This window comes from Hirundo rustica, chromosome 13, assembly GCF_015227805.2.
Source record: "Hirundo rustica isolate bHirRus1 chromosome 13, bHirRus1.pri.v3, whole genome shotgun sequence".
NCBI classification, from domain to species: Eukaryota; Metazoa; Chordata; class Aves; order Passeriformes; family Hirundinidae; genus Hirundo; species Hirundo rustica.
In genome coordinates, this window is record NC_053462.1 from 16,586,134 (window position 1) to 16,604,560 (window position 18,427).

General features: G+C 45.1%; 1 protein-coding gene across 5 annotated transcripts in view; it reads right to left on the minus strand.

The window, feature by feature from the left end:
• Positions 1 to 18,427, minus strand: part of IGF1R (insulin like growth factor 1 receptor) — a 171,076-nt gene that overhangs the window by 10,504 nt on the left and 142,145 nt on the right. For 4 of the 5 annotated variants that reach the window (XM_040077494.2, XM_040077498.2, XM_040077496.2 and 1 more), the window contains exons 11-20: positions 16,075 to 16,361; positions 14,494 to 14,630; positions 14,035 to 14,194; positions 12,903 to 13,008; positions 11,802 to 11,872; positions 10,308 to 10,537; positions 9,913 to 10,023; positions 9,148 to 9,307; positions 6,862 to 6,991; positions 3,137 to 3,271 (exon numbers count right to left, since the gene is read on the minus strand). In XM_040077494.2, coding sequence (XP_039933428.1) covers positions 3,137 to 3,271; positions 6,862 to 6,991; positions 9,148 to 9,307; positions 9,913 to 10,023; positions 10,308 to 10,537; positions 11,802 to 11,872; positions 12,903 to 13,008; positions 14,035 to 14,194; positions 14,494 to 14,630; positions 16,075 to 16,361 — 1,527 coding nt within the window. The remainder of the gene's footprint in view (positions 1 to 3,136; positions 3,272 to 6,861; positions 6,992 to 9,147; positions 9,308 to 9,912; positions 10,024 to 10,307; positions 10,538 to 11,801; positions 11,873 to 12,902; positions 13,009 to 14,034; positions 14,195 to 14,493; positions 14,631 to 16,074; positions 16,362 to 18,427) is intronic. The other variant, XM_040077495.2, reaches the window with a different exon arrangement.

Below are 18,427 nucleotides of genomic sequence, written 5' to 3' on the forward strand. Positions count from 1 at the left end.
GACATAAAAACATCACTGAGCGCACAGGAAGAGGAGAAAAACAGCAAAGCTTCTCCTGGCACTGTATTACTGAACCATCTGTCTTATTGCATGGTTCTGTCTGCAGAGCCACGCGAGCTATGCCAAGAGGGTGTAGCATAAACACAACTGAGGCTTGTTTCACCCTGTACAAGAGTAAAGAGCCTCCAGAAATACCCTCTCCTTTGTGCTTTGCCCTTTTCACAGGGATTCACCACCTCCCAGCCACAGGACAACCCCCTGTAAAATCCCCCTTTGCCCTGCAGAGCCACACTGTAGAACAGAACCTCTGCAGCTCCACCTAAAAGCGACTGACCCACTGCTGCCAGGCTCAGGGGAGCACAGGCACTGACAAGCACGGCAGGGATGGAGACACAGAGTGTCCCAGCCTGCCTGCACCCTGCAGAATTCATGGGGGGAACACGAGGTCCTGAGGGGAGCTCCTGCTCCGTGGCTGGAGGGTGCAAGGCTGTGTCAACATCGCATCACCCGCACGGCTAAAAATAGCAGATTTGGTGACAGCAAGATTCTTCTCTCTGTTCTCATCTACACTTTCCCACAGCAGTTACCTCCTCCACCTGTTCTGGAGGTTTCTCTCTGTCAGCACACTCCCCTCTCTCCACATACAGGTCCACTGATATTCTGACCACAATTTCAGTTGCTTCCAAGTCAAACTAATTTAAAGAACGAAGTCCGTGTGCTTTTGTAGCCACCTTGGGAAACACAGGAGCACAGAGCTCCCCTTCTCACCTTGGCGCTGTTTCCAAGCAGCACCAAGCCCAAGTGACCTCCCTGCAGCCAGGCTTTGCTTTTGGGACATCCTGAGTTGATATTAGGAGTCAATACTGAAGTATCACAGACCAGACTCCACCAGCACCAATTTGTGCAGCCTAAAAAACCCCTCCCACTAGCACAGGCATGCCAAGAAACCTGCCTCAAAACACAATCTCTTAGCAATCTCCAGAAAAAAGAGAATCTCTTGGTTTACAGATGGTTTCATAAAGCATTGGAGAAAGCGGTGGCCTGAACGTGCTGGGATGCAGGGTAAGATCCATGTGCAATTTCAGGGCTGTCAGAAACATTCTTCTGCCCATGTCCTAATTTTCCTGTAGGTCCCCAGCTGAGAAGGAGGTTACTGGGCCCTGGAGAGGACCTCTGCCTGCAGACCAGGTCTGATGCTGCCAGCAGTGTGTGGGTGAGGACTGGGAGCAGTGGGGAAGTTCCCGAGGGTGGCACAGCACTGTCACAGCATCCCGGGCAAGGAAGAAGTGGAAACATGCAAAGAATAAAGCACCACAGGAAAGTAAGAGCTTTTTTGATTGCCAAGTGCATGTGCAGGGAACAAAGGTGAAGGTTACTCCTGCAGTTCCCGACTGTTATTCCTACAACTGCCTATTTGAATTTCAGCAGATTTGGGTGCCTGTACCAAACCAAAGACAAAACAAGCTGAAAGGGAGCAAAAGCAAGTCACAATAAGGTCATACTTTTTGTTTTTCTTTTTACATTTGGGATAAAGCCAAGATGTTTTATACTCAACTTTATCACAAGAAAAAAAAAAAAAAAGGCAAACCAAAAATCACCACTAATGTGGATGTGCCTTAAGTCTGAGTTCAGCCTCATTCCTTTTTCTGATAGAGCAAAGCAGCACAATTCAGTGGCAGATTTTTTTTATTCTGCACCTCTACACTGAATCCTGCTGGGCAGAACCAACGTGTGAACAGCTTCTCCATGAGGAGCAGCACAAGCAAGGCCTTGGCTGTTACACACTGGTTCAAAGATTTGTTCTGCCAGGCTTTAACCAAGTTCTCCCAGCTCACAAGCCAGGACCTTGAAAGTGGATTCATCCAGTAGCAACAGCCCTGGAGCAGAGGAGATTCCCTGGGGAGGGAGAGGAAGGAGAACTGGGTGGGCTCCAGCAGAGAGAACTTCTGGCCTGACTCCCCTCCCACCCCTGCTCAAACCACACACGCCCCAGCTTAACAGGGAATTTCTAATGCTGGATCTCTCCCCAGTGAGCTTGTTCTCACTGCAGAGGTGCTTTCTCCTGTGGACCCAGGGAGCTGAACCCATTTGTGCCCACCCCATCACACAGCTCTGACCGTGTTAAACAATGTCCAGTCAATCCGACTGCCAGGAATTCTCCACAGCATCTCGAAAGGGAAGGAATGTGAAACCAAGGAATCACATGGCAGCTACACCTCCCCCTGCATATACCACCCACCCCCCTCAAACAACAAAACAACACTGCCTGCCATCTGAAACCACAGCCAGGCTCCAGCCAAAAAAGCTATTTTCCTAAGAATCCCAAGCAGCTGAGGCCCTTAAGTGATTGTATCCCTTCTGTGGGCCTCCAACAAATTTCAATAACTGCAAGACGCAGTATTTCCTTCCCAAAAGTCAGTTTGGGAAGTATATCAAAGCAATAAAGTCTGAACAACTGAAACTGCTGTACACAAAGGCCAGCAGAAGTATTTCAGCAATGTAGAGCTAAAAACTGAAGCTGCTGCACTGCACACCCTCAGCTGCTGTGAGGCTTTGGGTCGATCCTTGGGCAGGGAGAAGTTTTTCTGTGCAAAACCTCACCCTGTGCTCGCAGGGAAGGAAACTGTTAGCAGGGGGGATTTGTTTATCTCAATGGGACAAGTGCTGTGACTGAAACAGCAGATCCAACCCGGCTTCAGATACATTGATTTATCTGTATGCTGAACTAAAAAGTTGAATTCCAGTGTTTACACACATTTCAGCTTGTCCCACGCTCTTTTCTCTCTTTATGCCCAAGAGAATTACTTTAGGCAAAAGAGATACGATTTAGGCACAGAGCCTTCTGATGTAGCAAATGCCACTTACGAAATGACATTTTTATTAAGCCTAATTTTATTCAGTAACCCAAAGCCTGGATTTTGTTTGCTTACTAGAAGAGATAGCCCAAGGTGAGATTCTGGCCACGAGCAAAGCTGTTTTCTGGAACGTCTCACTGCCATAAAACACTGCATTGACAGAGCCTGTTTGAGCAGCCCCTCCCACGAGTGTCCCTCTCTCGCAGCCCCTCCCGGGGTAGGTGGCAAGAGCAGACCCAGCAGGGCCCAGGCTGTGCCCGCAGGGCAGTGGTGGCACTTACAGCATGTCGGGACAATTGTCCGGCTTTTCCAGCAGCCCCCCTTCCATGACGAAGCGCAGCACCTGCTCGTTGGTCATGCCCTGGTAGGGCTGCTCCGCCAGCGTGGCGATCTCCCACAGCACCACTCCGAAGGACCTGCGGGAACAGCAGAGTTTTTTAGCACTCCCAGCCCTCCTGACAAGGGTGTTTCTTACGAGGTGCTGAGCGCTGGGTGTCCCTGGGTATTTTCTTTTACGGAGGAATTGCATTCGCTCAAAAACCACGCGCCTGTGGTGACAGTCACAACCCCTCCCTCAAGAGACTGCTGACTTCAAACACCTCTACTCTAGTGAGAAAAGGGTGAGAAAAAGGGTTTTCTCAGGTGAGAAAAACTCAGTTACCCCTCTGTGACATGCATGTAACTATGTTCTGGAAACAGAGCTTCCAGCTCCTTCCAGATAACTACAAAGGACAGCAGAAGTGAAAAAAGCAGTTTGCCTAATAATAGGAATTGATTACTGGCAAAGGAAGATAAGCATAGTTATGTAATTGGGTAGTTTGGACGTAAGTATTGACACTTTCTAAAAATATCTCCATTTAAAATTAGATTATTGAGCAGACACAGTTCAAATTTGTCTGCCCTGCACTGAAGAGTCATCTACTTTTAGAGCTGCTGGGCAAAGAAGGAAAATCTCGATGCTGTCTGACTCGTGCGGTAAAATGCTGAGTCAAGCTGAGTGAAAAACACGCAGTTCCACTGGGAGGGTGTTATGAAAACAGGAGTCCAGTGTCATTAGCTGGTTATGGCCCAGTGGTTTTATCTTTCAGCTGTCCCTGGGATCTAAACTGGTTTGCATCTGGAGCCAGAAGCCACAAACTGCCTTGCAATTGTTTTTCTTTTAGGGGAGGGAGGGACAGGGGGTCAACTCAACATTTGGGTGCCTTTGAAGCTTCTTTGATCACTGCAGGGATAATGAGGACAAGTCTTGCACACCTACTTGTCAGATTATCCTAACAAATAAACTCAGGTTGCTCCTCCCAGGCAACTACCAGCCTTGAAAGAATGCAAGATGCTGAGGATTTATTTATAGAAATCCACCCTCACTGTGAAGAGTATTACATTAATTTTAAAATGTCCTCCTTCCCTAACTACAACAAAAACAGCCCTGTCTAATTACCTCATTCTTCAGCCTGAAAAGCAATAAAAGAATGAGTTGCTAAAATAAAGCTCCACCCTTCAAACCTCCAGACACCCTTCCTGCAGTTGCCATTTCACCTTACAGCTTGTAAATCCTGGACTCCAACCACTCAGCAGGGTTTTGTCTTTTTGACATCTTGGCTTCTAAAACTGATCTCGAAGAACGTGGAACCACATGTCACAGTATCTGCCCAGAAAGGCAGGAAAAACAATCTCAACCTTTTGTTTACTGTTTGATGCAAATAAATGGCCTCCAAAAACAGCCAAGGTCCACAGTGGACATTGATAAACTTCAAATCTGAAGCAATAAAAGGATTCAGGGAATTTTTCCTGGCATGAAGAGACCTCCAATGTGTAGTGTCTGGTGCAAAAGTCACTGAGAAGGAATGATCCTTTTAGCCATAAGCAGATCAAGTTTATAGAGAGTATTTAATGACAGTGTTAAGTTCCACTACATTTGGAATTTAGATTGAAATTTCTCTGTAGCTGTGGATACATGTTCTAAACAAACAGCAAATTTCTCACGTTGAGCCCATTTTTTTGTGCCTCCAGACAAGCACACCCCTGTGAACCAAATTTCAGGGTAAATCACTTCCAACAATTAAGATGCCAAACCATCCCAAGGAGAAACTCACTGAAATACCCACGAGTACTGTGAGTCTTCTCTCCATAAAACAATTTTTTTTCCTCCCTATGCTTACAAGTAAAAATCTGTCAAGATTTTACTGCTCCTTCTCTTCAGCTTTCCAATCCTGTAATCAGTAAACTACTTTCCAGGCCAGGATATTCACTCAGATTGTCCCACTGATGAATTGCAATACTGTTTGCACAATCCTGCTTTGGACAGAGCAACCAACAAATGCCAAATCATGGAATCCCAGGATGGTTTGGGCTGGAAAGGACCTTAAAGCTCATCTTGTTCCACCCCTTGCCATGGGCAGGGACACCTTCTACTGCTCCAAGCCCTGTCCAGCCTGTCCTTGGACACTTCCAGGGATGGAGCAGCCACAGCTTCTCTGGGAAAGCTGTGCCAGGGCCTCACCACCCTTGCAGGGAAGAAATTCTTCCCAATATTCAATCTAAACCTCCTCCCTTCCTTGTTAGGGAAACACTCACGTACTTCCTGCAACAACCACAGCACTAATTTACATCTGATAACTTATTTGGCATCACACCTAGGGGGGTTTTGTTTGGAATTTGAGTTATAGTTAAAGAATAACATCACTTAAGAGTCCCAGGCTAAAAGAAAGCACACATGAGACATCCCCGCTGCTCATCCTGAGCTGCTGCCTTCAGAGGCAATGGCTGGACCTGAAAATTCCTGTTGTGTGGTAAGAACAGGCAGCTCTGCGTGCTCCTCACGCCAGGCCTTGGTCATTTCTGCATCTGGGGATTTTCTAATGATATAGTCCAAATTTCTGTCTGCTTTGTGAAGCCGTTACACGTCCCAAAATTCTTTTACTGAGGGAATTGCCAAAAACATGCCTGCACTGTTCCATCAGATAAATGGCCGATACAGGGCTTCCCTTCAACTCAGTGTGGTTGTTTTCATCTGCTTCCAAGTCTGAGGGTTACTGGATTCAAAAGTAAGTTACTAGCCATATGTAAAATAAAATTTAAGCATCATTGTGGTGCTTTGCTTTTTCACTTTAATTCCTCTTAGGAACTTTCTGTTCAGAGCTGGCACTGTGATCTACAGACCACTGACTCCAAACTCCTCAAGCTGCTCACGGAAAATGCCGTTTACTCCTAAAACACCATTCCTACTGACTTCTAGACACTTGGAGGCAATCAGCTGCCAATTCCGTAACAGATCAGCAGTAAAAACATCTTGTTAGGAAGGCAGAGAAACCATAAAAGACAGAGGAGAGGTTTTGCCAGTACACAGCCACCTTCTGCCAAGTCCTCCCTACCTATCTCCAAGAGCTGGGGGGTGTGTGGGGAATTGTTCCAGGGGATTACTTCTCCTAAGTACACGCCTCTATTAATAACTGCACAGATAAAGCATGCAGTGTGCTTTGAAAGAAAACCCCATTTCTGCATCTTGCTGTATATAAAACAAGCAAACAAAGCTCCAAATGGAGAGGGATATGCACAAGGGAGAACTCCCCAAAAAAGCCTGCGAGCGTACACAACCCATCTGGGGGAAAGGGATGTTATTTACACAGAAGGTTTTGATGGAAAAGCAGGTCAGCAATAGGAACCTTTCTATATTCTTGGCAACTTTTAATGCTTTTCTTGAAGGAGGACAATTTTAAAAATGACAACTCGCTCTTCCAAGTGAAGGTAATGTTTTTCACTGCGCAACTGATTTTACAACTAACAGCAGGAAACATGCTGCCACCTCCAGTTTTAGAAATCCATTTAATTCAGCTCTCCCTGAGAACAAAATTTAACCTCATGAGCTCTTGCTGAAACAGGAACTCATGGAATAAGAGAGTTACATGTGAACGGACAGGACAAGCAGTACACTTAGGTCTACTAAAACAAGAAGAGAGGCTAGAATAAAAGAGGTTAAAGCAGTTTCTCAGAGCCCCTTTTTTGTTACCAGACATCGGAGTGCGTTGTGAAAACTCCATCTTTCAGCGATTCCGGGGACATCCAGCGGACAGGCAGCAAACCCTTCCCTCCTTTCCGGTAATAATCTGTCTCGTAGATATCTCTCGTCATGCCAAAATCTAGAAGGTAGAAACGCCCCGAGTTTGTGTGAGAAAATGACGAACGTTTCCCCTTCCTACAGGGCAGAGAATCACACTTGGATGTGAGGAAGCTGCGCTGTGTTCCCACGACTCTTGACTTCACAGACACTTCAGCTGCTGCCTCGGGGCTGGTGACCTTCCCTCCCAACACCAACAGACTGCTCCACTGACTTCAGGGTGACAAGTCTGAATGGTTTAAATATAGGAATGTGCAAAGTTCCAGCATTTATGCTCAAGCTTTGCAGTAAGATGACTCATCTGAAGGTCATAGAATTCGCAAATTGTTCCCCAAATTCAGTGAATTTCATTTTTTTTTAAGGAGTGTAAGGATCTCCTTTAATACTTATACCTATTGGTTTTAATTGAACAATCTCACATGCTGAAGGAAGTAACTTCTCTTGGTTTTCTTTTTCCTAATTCCAAAAGTAATTCCCAGTTTCTGTACAATATTCCATTTCAAGTGCTACAGAGGATTACGCTGTTCATTTGTGATTAACACACCCAAATATTAAAGACATACTTCCTGTTCATATCCATGCTTAGCTGTAAATTCATAAGCATTTGCAAGACTTGCATCTAAAAATGTTCATCCCTCTGACTGTATCCCAGATTTATCCCAGTGAGTTCAGTCAGCCTGAGACAGAACTGCTGGGTCTCACACTTGCCTATTGAAACCAGTCACTGTGTTCTCAGACACCAACCAAAAAGTTAATAAATTAAGAGGTCATCAGTCCTCTGACTGATATTAAATGCTGTCTGATGACACACAGGGCAAAATCCATTTTACCAACACAGACCTGCAACTGTCCCTTTCTTCCCTCGCCAGGAAACGTGCACAGAACTCCCCCTGCCCTCTCAGTTATCACCAGGCTGTGGTGAGTGACCAGCCAGGCGTACCAGGGACACCGGTACCCTCGGTGGCTGTGACTAAAAAGCCCATCTGTGCAGCTCCTCCATCACTCCCACACACCAGGGGGACTTTATCCCGGCTGAAGGGAAGATTCTTTCAAAATGTAATGCAAATAAGAAACAGACACGCAGTGAGCACAGGGTAGCGTGGCATAAAGCTCCTCCTCTGAGATGTGAACAGTCTGAGTTGGCGTGTTCCAGCCAGGATGCTCCTGAACTGTTTCTGCATGAGGGGATTTTCAATGCTGTTACACCAACAAGAGCAGGGCAGCACATTTAAAAAATGCTTTTGGGGTAAGCATGAACACATTAAAGGGAATAAATGCACCGTATCTTCAGTTTACAGAATTGTAGTACAAGCTGATGGGGCAGGAGGAGAAAGCTGGAACGGGAAGGATTTAGGCTGACTTCCCACAAACCTGCAGAAAATACACAAAATCCCCAAAAGATCTTATTTCCTAATTAACTGACTCAAAATGAAATCATTTTTTCTTTCTCCCAAATGACAGGATTACTTACACAAATTATCAAAATAGCTGAGTTAAGCTCAGAGAAAAAGAATTAGTTTCCTACAGCAGAAGGCTGTTGCTATACACGTTATTTTAATATGCACAACTCAAAAACAGCCAACAGCTTAAAATCACTCTCTGGAGAAAAGACTGAAAAAACTCATCTGACACTATTTTGGAGGGATGGTGAAAGGAAAAAAAAAAAATTGGTGATCTAACAGCAGAGCAGAAGAAAAGCCATTCAGCTGTCTGGGAAGCAGAACCCCAGTTTAGACTGGAAAGCACCCAGCTGAAATCATTCCACTTCCAACTCAGATATGATTTAAAATAATCCTAAAAATCTCATTCTTGAACCAATAAACAGGAGGCAGAATTATTTCTGTGCATTAACAGGGACATGAATGACACCCCAGCGGTAACTACACCATCCACCCAGCTGTCTGCAGTACCTGAACCTAAATCACTTCCTCAGCAGCTCTTTTTAAACCCACATGCTTGTACTGTTGCCTCACTGGAACAACAGCAAGCAGAGGTATTCCAGAGGTTTCAACTCAGTGTTAACTGCTCACAGGTCTTAAATCACAAGGAACATATTCCATTCTGCAGACATTTCAACTAGAGCTCAGATGAAAAAATAAATAAACAAATAAACAGCCTTCTAAGACACTGATTTTCCAGGATGATTCCGTGACCTGTGTGAGGGTCAGGACAGCCCACCTCCAATTTTGACTGTGAAGTCCTCGGCCACCATGCAGTTCCTGGCGGCGAGGTCCCTGTGCACGAACTTGTTGGCGTTGAGATAGGCCATGCCGTCAGCGATCTCCCCCGCCATCTGGATCATCTTCTTCAGCGTCGGCGGCGCCTGCCCAGGGTTGTTCTGAGCAAGAGCAAGATCCAGCAATTAACAGACCAAATCCAGACTGTTGTACACATACTGTCCTCGTGTTCTGTTCCTTTAATTTATCCACACTGGAATTTCTAGATCAAGGGCAAAAGCTGCTGAGCTCATTTTCTACAGAGGCAAGCGTGTCATCTTTATCCTTCAGACCCTGTATCATATGTGACAATTTTAGCTGTTAGACCGATGGCCTATGCATGAGAGTTTGCACAGGAGCTAAAATAACAGATACTTACTTTCCAGCAGGGGCAATGGGCAGGACACGCAACACAAAGCAATTATCCTAACATGTGCTCTTAAACCAGCCAATTTCTGTAACATCTTGGTGAGAAAGTAGATCAGACAAGAGACCTAATGCAAATCTGGAAAAGAGGACTCAGTGACACAAGAAGGGACCTATTCCATGTGGCACCCTGGGCTGCCTCATGAAGGAGCTGCTGGAGATCACACAACAGCTCACATTTTGTCCTTAGAATGAAGGAGAAGGGCAGGAAAGGCTAATTGCCTGCTGCTTCCAATGTGAGGCTGTCTCGTTCAAGATGATTCGAACTGAAGAAATAAACATCCAGCAACTCATGACTCACCTCTGTGTCTGGCCTCAATGATCTCAGGTAACTTTTGAGGTCCCCACGTGTCATCAGCTCCATGATAACCAGCGTAGGCTGGCCCTGAGAAACAACACCAAGCAGCCGAACCTGGCAGAGGAAAAACAAATGTTCAGTACAAGTATACAAGTACAGCTAATTATCATTTATTCATGCTGAGATGTAGCCCTGTGGGAACCTGTGGGAAAGGTCTGAATGTAGATTTGGTTCTACTTTCTGACTGGGGTTTCACGATAATATTACAAAGCTGTGCAGAGCTGAAGCTCAAATCCCAGATTCCCACTTCAGTCAGGGCAGTCATGCCCGGAACAGCCTCGTGTCAATGCGCACCAGGGCTGGATGAGTCACAGCCACGTCACATCTTCAGGACTCACCACATGGTGACAGTTGAACTCCTTCATCACCGAGGCCTCGTTCAGGAACTCGATCCTCTCGCGCATGCTCGCAGACTCGTTGACCGTCTTGATGGCCACCCTGGTCTCTGGCTCATCCTTCACCACTCCCTTGGCTATTCCCTCGTACACCATCCCAAAGGAGCCTTGCCCAAGCTCCCGACACATGGTGATCTTCTCCCGGGGCACCTCCCACTCGTCTGGAACATACACTGAGGGGAGAGAGAACGGGGAGATGTTCCACTGCTGCCCGTGCTGGGCTCACTCCCTGCTCCACAACAGCAACTGCCCCAACAGTTCCGGTGTTCAAACCCCACACAGAAAGCTGAGACCTTGCACCATGTGTGCCAGCAGGCCAGGGTCTGTTCCATACAGAGGCAGGGGGATGATGGCATACAAATCAATCTGAAAGAAAGGTGGACTTGAAGCGGCCTCGTTACGGTACTGACGTTATTGGGATAGAAATAAGGAACCTCAAAGCACAAAACTAGGGTGGGAGGAGGCTCAAATCAATGCTTCAGGTTAAATCTTTTCTTGGAATCTTCACTCTCCTAATTCTCCCAGAGAGCATCAAAGATACTTGATCATCTGTATCAGTTCAGTGTCTGCTGTATTCTCTATTAACACTGATTTTATGGCTAGAGGGAAGCAGACTCTGATCCAGCAGCTCTTTGCATGGCACTATTCTGATCCCTTGCACACACACCACTGCACCAGCAAAGGCAGAACTTGCTGCTGCAGGTCTTTGATCTGAGGCAGAAGAGAGCTCTCAGAAGGTGACTGCCAGGAGGCAGGACTGCCTCAGGCAAGAAGACATCCAAGGACTCACTGATGCTGCTGCCTATCAGTCACCAAAGGAAGGGGACAGTTGTGCCACATGCTCTGCATGGGTGAAATGACAGGACGAAAACAGAGGATTACAGCATGAACAGTGACAGACCTTTAACCCTAATGGTGTTGCTGTAAAAAATAACACTGGGTAAACCCATTAGTCTCCTGGGAGCTTTTGGAAGTACTATTCCAGGAAGAATTCTACAACAGCAGCACCAAACTAAACCATAAACAGAAAAGCTGAGGCCTCAAGGACATTTGTCTGATGTTGTGATTTCCTCAAGTAGTGGGTTTGTTTTAATAGGGCAAAACAGAGCTTAAAAGGGCAAACATGAAAGACCACAAATTCATTCATTCTTCCTTCATTCCAGTGAAAACATCACTGGAAGAGTAGATGATAATCTGAAAGTGAAATCAGTGAATCAAATTTGCCTCAGGTGGATAAAGCCATAGGAAAACGATTCAAAAACTCCCCCGTTTCAACAGACAAGTGGCATTTACGTATCAGGAATTGCGGATTCTAGGGCTGTCCTAATAAAATAGGGGAAGTGGCTTTACAGCCTATTAAGAGTTTGATACCTTTCAAAGTCAGACACCAAGAAAACACAGGACAGTAAAAGCATCACAAGTTAAGGTCACACTCACCATCTGAGGCACTGAAGTACTCGGGGTTCACAGAAGCATAAAGCACTCCATTGCCCAGTCTGTCACTGTTCCTGTAGAAATATTGGTGTTTACTTCTGTTATCTTTAAATCTGAGTATATTTCAAACCATCTCTTCTACAGCTTTTCCACTGCTGGCTCAACCACAGAATATTATTTACTGCATGTGGAGGTTTTTCAGACAAAGGGGACAAACTGAGATCTTATCTACCTCACATAATCAATGGGAACAGAGTCCAGAAAAGCTTCCCAGGAATTATGGAGTCTCCTCTGTATCAAATCAACACCAGGAAAATGTAAACACAAGGTAGTTTTAGCTGCTGGGTAAACTTCTTTTAAGAAAGGCAGCTATATATTTATATACCAGGAGACCTGTGGCTGAGAATGCACTTTACCATCATCAGCTCTGCTGTGGGAGTGAAGTTTTTTAGCAAAAGACATGACTCTTTTTAGTGGGGATTCCAATGAGCATAATTAATGTGAGAATAATAAAAGACCTCCATAGCTAGAAAGTTGCAATACAAACATTTGTACTGCTATTAAATTCTCATTATGTGTTTCAATGAGATAAAAAAAATAAATCACTAGTTACAAAAAACAAGACTGAGGAAAACAAATTAAAAGAACACTCCCAGTGATGGCTCTTGGCCAGGATATAATTTTTTAAGTGGATGTAAAGACTTCAAAAAACCCTCAAGAATTTGGGAAAAAAAAATCAGATTAACTTAAATGGACCTAACTTTTCACAATTTATATTGACCTATATTTCAGTCAAATTTTCTGATTATACAGGTCCAGTGTGTGCCAACATTGCTCCACTGGTATGTTCCTCACAAGCCTTCCTCTTCCCGCTCCAACATAGTACTGCAATAAAACCCCTCTTCACATCTCCAGCAGCAGCAGCCAGATGCTGGTAACTCTAAACCATCTCCTTTTTCATACCAGCAAGGCAGAATCCACCTCAGCCTCTCGACTCCTCTGAATGTCATTTCTCTTTTTAATTTCTAACTCGTGCCATGGGCACAGATTTGAAAATAAACAACTCCCCTCCTGCAGGTTTAAGCACCAGCACATGGAACTCACCTCTTTTTGTTAAAGACGTAGAGCATTATCAGCAATCCCCCAAGGATGAGCAGCAGAGCAATAGGGAGCACAATTACCAAGTGCAGGAAGTTTCCATAGTTTGCTGCTGCAACCAACAAGAAAAACAATTGTATCAGGGTTTCTATAAAACCTCTGTTAACAAAGAAACATTCAAAGCCCACTCAGTGTATTTCCATACAGGGAAGAAATCAAAGTTCTCATTTTCTTGTCTGATGTGGAAAAACGTACTTTGAAACCCTTTCTGACTGCAGATGAGCGAAACAAGAAAGCAGACACTGAAAGGCATCAATTTTGTACAGAACAGTGTCTGTCTGGGCTTTGTTTTCACAAGCTGTGCTTAAAGGACTTGCATTCCTCAGTGAACAATATCCAATTGTTCACTTGCACATTCACCTTTTTTCCCACCTTTTGTTCACCTTGTAGCTGCTTACATTCAGAATATACAAGCACTGCTCTTTACTTCAAATTGTTCAAAGGTCAGCAAGCAGAAAACTAAAAAGGGATAAAATATGGAGTTGCAGTTTTCTGGGGATATATCTGCTCTACAACCAAACAGAGGATGTCTTAAAGAGGGTCTCTGGGGCCATGTTCTTCCAAAATATGAATGACTCCCATTGTCAGGACCAGCATCACCCTTTCATCAGGACATATTTTTATCAAATGTCACTCAGAACAAGTCAACCCACCAGCCAAAAATCTACACATATGATTTGTTTCTCCAATTATTTTGCAATTTTAAGCAGGTTTGCCTTGCTGCCACGGGTTTTGTACGTGGCAGCTCCGTGTTGTTACAGCTAACAACACATTCCCAACATAGCTGCACATCCCAGGAAGCCACAGCAGGGTGTTCTTCAGACCCACACCTGGCTGCACCTCTCACAGACACCCCAAGCTGCAAGGAAAGGACCACACCTCATACCCCTCCCTAGCTGTCAACACTTGCAAAAAAAAAAAAAAAAAATGGACCGGAGAAGAGTTCCCAAAAAATCATCAGCAAGTAAGAGGAGTGTTCAGAGGCAAGAGGCTCAGCTACCCAGTCACATGAACATCAGGAATGATCAAAAGGACAATAAATCCCCAGTTTGACACAGACTATAAACTTTTGTCTTACATTTGGGCTGCACATAGAAAGAGATGGGCTCAGTCCAAGACCCATTCCCAGCTAAGGAAGTGGCCTGAACTCTGGCAGAATAGTTTCCAGGGTTCAGGTGAGTTAGTTTAGCCCCTCCAAGCTTCTTGTATTCCTGTCTGGAAACACATTCCCGCTTCTCCTAGAAGAAAAAAGCAATTTACACGTGTTATTATCTTCACGTTCTGGAGAAAGCAATATAGCTGCAGGATAAGCTCAATTTTATAACTAAAAGCCCCACCTGATCAGTTTTACTTCAAACACCGTAAGGAGATATGTGGAATTTAAGAACTCAAAGGAAATGAAGCAAAGACATGCTGGCAGGTGCTGGGTGCCTGAAATCATAATTTCTGTTTGTGCAGCACTGCACAGAAGCACGTTAAGAAAGATCCTTTTTTGTGTGTAAATGAAGAGTTATGAGCAGTGATGCCAAATCCTCACCTCGCCGTGCTGCCCATATTTGATTTCATACATCAGGATCAGCCCATTTGGACTGACAGGCTCCAACCACTTCAGGTAGACGGTATTTTCCTCTTTTGCTTCCCACGATACCGTTCCTGGAATGTTATCTGCTCCCTCTGTAAAATATTTACAGGTGATGTGAGAAGAACACCTCTGACTGAAACAGGAACTTTGGCAAGAGTTGAGGAAAATGGAAACTTTGTGATGTTATTCAGGTGCAGAAGCTCTGCAGCAAGGGCCATTCAAACCCAGGGAACAAACTCCATCGGCCAAGGGCCTGCTGGAGATTAGCTCAGTCTCAGCTACTGGTTCCCAGAAAACCAGTGCAGAGCATACAGCTCCACCAGGCATGGGCTCTGTGTGCCAAAAACCCCTGGTTATCAGCACCTGGTTCTCCCCTCCCAACTCTCCTCAATACCAAAACTGTGCAGCGAGCTTTTCCCACCAAATGCCTGCAAACAGCTGTAAGCACACAACATTTGCCCCACTGACAGCCTGTTCCTAAAACAGTCATAGGAAACAGTCATCCCCATTTAAAACAGTCTCAGCAGCAGCTCAGGAACTGCTTTATCCCTATGTAGTTCCTAATAATTTTATGTGACTTATTCAAAGCTTAACGGGAATGCGTTTCAGTCTGGACTGAAAAAGTATCACCTTCTCAAAGATCTCAAAGATAACAAGAAAACAGGATTGTTCAGCCTTTAATTTTCAGAGGCATGTGTTAGAAGTCTGGGAACGCTGCTTTCCTTTTCCCTGATCTCACAGATTTCCTTATTTCCTTGAAATAAGCAATACTTTTTGCCTTTTTTTTACTGACACAGCTGGATCTGGATTATGATAGCCTTTCCTTCCAGAAACAAAACAAAATTGCCACCATTCTGCATCCAATATCCCCAGACATCTGCTGGAGTCAGAAGCTCGTTGCTGGATGCATATGAGCTTACACTAAAATCATCTCTATTCTTCTCACAAGTACAATCTGCAAAAGTCCCAAAGACGAGCACAGCATTCAGTGCTTCCTATCTGAAGTAGTCTAGAGGCCAGGGATTGGGCACAAAGAAACACAGTATTCCTCCTGTTCCCAGGCTGGACAAATGCATGGTCATTCTGTGACAGAAGAAACATTTGGCAAACATTCCCACCAGCAAAACTCCAACATCTGCAAACAGCTCCGAGTGAACACAGCAAAGCCAAACATTAGCAGAGAGACGTTGCCGTGGTTCTATTCAGCACACAGGGAGCTGAGGAACAAAACCTTTCAGCCCACCATGTCTGGGGGTCTCACTCCTATTGCTGGGAAACAGAGTCTCTCCTCATTATCCTGGCGGTCAACTTCTCCCTTTCTCCAGCTCCCAGCACAGACTCGAACACATCACTCAGTACACACAAGGACGCGAAAACAAAACAAAAAAAAAATCTATGCAGCTCCAATTTATGCTACTGCATGGGATTTTTTTTACTATACTACATTAGTGTAATTCTAACTGTTTTGGGAGAGCCTGTCCCCCCTGAGCTTGACCTCTGCCCAGTAAAGGCAGAGCTGGCCCCATGTGAGCATACCTGAGGGCATCGTTCTGGCAAACACAAAGTTGGACGCGCTGCAGCCAAGCATGTCGGCCTCGTGGTTGCAGCTGTGAATATCGATGCGGTAAAGAGTGAAAGGCTGGAGATGGGAGATCACGGTTCTCTCCTTGCCATCCACCTTGGTCTCAAAGAAGGGATATTCCACCTCGCTCTCCTCGGCCTCAGAGGCGTTGGTGAAGTGGTCGCTCCCGGTCGCGTTCCTGTTCCGAGTGGCCAAGGTGGCGTTGGCGATGCGGAACACATCCCTCCGCTTCCGGTCGGGCCTGAGGAGCAGACACAGGTACAGAAAAGGGTTCTTCAGAGAAAATCCACTTCTTCTCCAGCTTTGGGAAAACTGTGCCTAACACCCCAGAGAAACAGGCAACAGCTAATAAAAAAGCTAAATCAAGGAAACTGCGAAACAAGATGAAAACTCTCCCTCAATCTGAACCTGCCAGGTGTTAGCACGTCTCATTTCTCTCTCTTTTGGTCAGGAACCAACTAAAACTCTGAAGCTCACACTAAGCCCCAAGATGAAGGCACAAACTTCTGACCTCACACAATAAACCAACCAGCAATGAACAGCTTCACCGTTACTCAACAAGCATCCTGGATTTGTGTTTCATGACGGTAATGTTGACGCTTAAAATAGAAATCAGATGCTAAAGGTTGAAAAGGTTAGAGGGGGAAAATAGTTTTGAAGTTTGCTGGATTAGCAAAGGAAGCTGAGCCTACTGAGAGCTAGCTTTGCAGTTGTGATGAAATTAGAATGCATTGTACTGAGAGGAGAAACCTTGGAAGGCAGCTGAAGGCCATGAAGGTTCACCACCACTCGGGTGGTCATCTGTGTATCTCCACTTCTCTCACCCAAACAAAAGCTCTGCAAAGGAACAATCCTCCTATGTAAGAAAACTCAGCACTAACATTGTGTAGAGGCAAAAGTTCAGTGAGCCGCTTTGCCTTACATGCATCTAGATGAAATTTAAGCAGAGTTAAAACGTTGAGGATTTACAGCCCCACCATTGCTCTCTCAAGCCCAGGGAACTGCTGTAGTGGACAGCCCCAAGGATCAAGATACTCTTAGAACCATGTGGATCAGTAACCAACACTCTGTGGCCATACACTGGACCTGTCCCTTGGTCCTGCCCCAGATCTGAGGCTGTTCTGCACAGGAGCACCAACCACACAGGGCAGTCTGGCTTTACTGCTCCTGCTCCTTTGTCTCCAAGGGCTGCAGGAATGCTCACACCGGGAAAGCAACGCCCCAGGGGAGGGAAAGGACAAAGTAAGCAGAGTCACACAATAAAACCAATTTGGGCTTGAATCCTATCCCTTGAAATCACTTCACCAGTGCCCATGGAACACCTGGCCGATGCAACAGGTACCAAGGCCACGAGGTCCAACAGCTCTACCAGACAGCAAGTTAGAAACCAGGCAAATGAGGCCTCCCTTGAACACACAACAGGAGGAAAGATGACTCAACAGGAGAACTTAATTCACTGTCAAATATATCATCTGAGTACATGCAGCAACAGAGCAGCATGCTGCAGAGAGAGCCAAGAACAGGCTCACTCCGTTTTGAAACCTTCTGGCAGGGGCTGGATGAATTTTTTTCTTTAGTAGTTCACTACAAAAATTTCCAAAATCCCTTTACTACATCATGAGTAGTCATTTTGACACCAACCACCATGTAAACCACGTCACAGAAATAAAAACAGACAAGAAAGAATTTCCTAAGTTAGCAACAAATTGTTTAAAGCAACACACAAGTGAATATCTTGTCAGTTAAGGCAATTTCAGAGGATATAAGCATTTGTGCCTCATCTACAGTGGTATCTATGGAAGTAACTAAACCTATTCACCCTGTTTACAATGGGTATTGATTTACTGCTTTAGCTCAGTGCAAAGAACAGACTTCTCATCGGTAAAAAGTTGGATGCCTAGCCCTGAACTGATGAACATTTGCACAGATTCTGTGGGTAAAGCAATGAAAATAAGAAGTGCATTTTCAATCAACCACAAAAGCATGTCCCAGTGCAAGAACCCAAGAGGCCCCACTTTAATCACTGTTTTTATGGGATGCATGGATCTTCCACTCTTGGTGGTGTCTGGGGTTGGAGTACAGCCCCACCTTGTCTTTGGAGAAAAAGATAAAAGAACACAAAACTTGCTGGTGAAAACTACAGTTGTGTCAGAAAGAGAAAAGAGCTGCAGGATAACCACAAGGCGAACGTAATTAAAACATTGTGAGATTTGAGATCAGTGCTCTTCAGTCAAGCAGCTTCCTGAATTCACGAAATGCAGAGATAAAGGCAAAAAACAAGCATCCAAGGAAGTAAGGAAAAGCCTA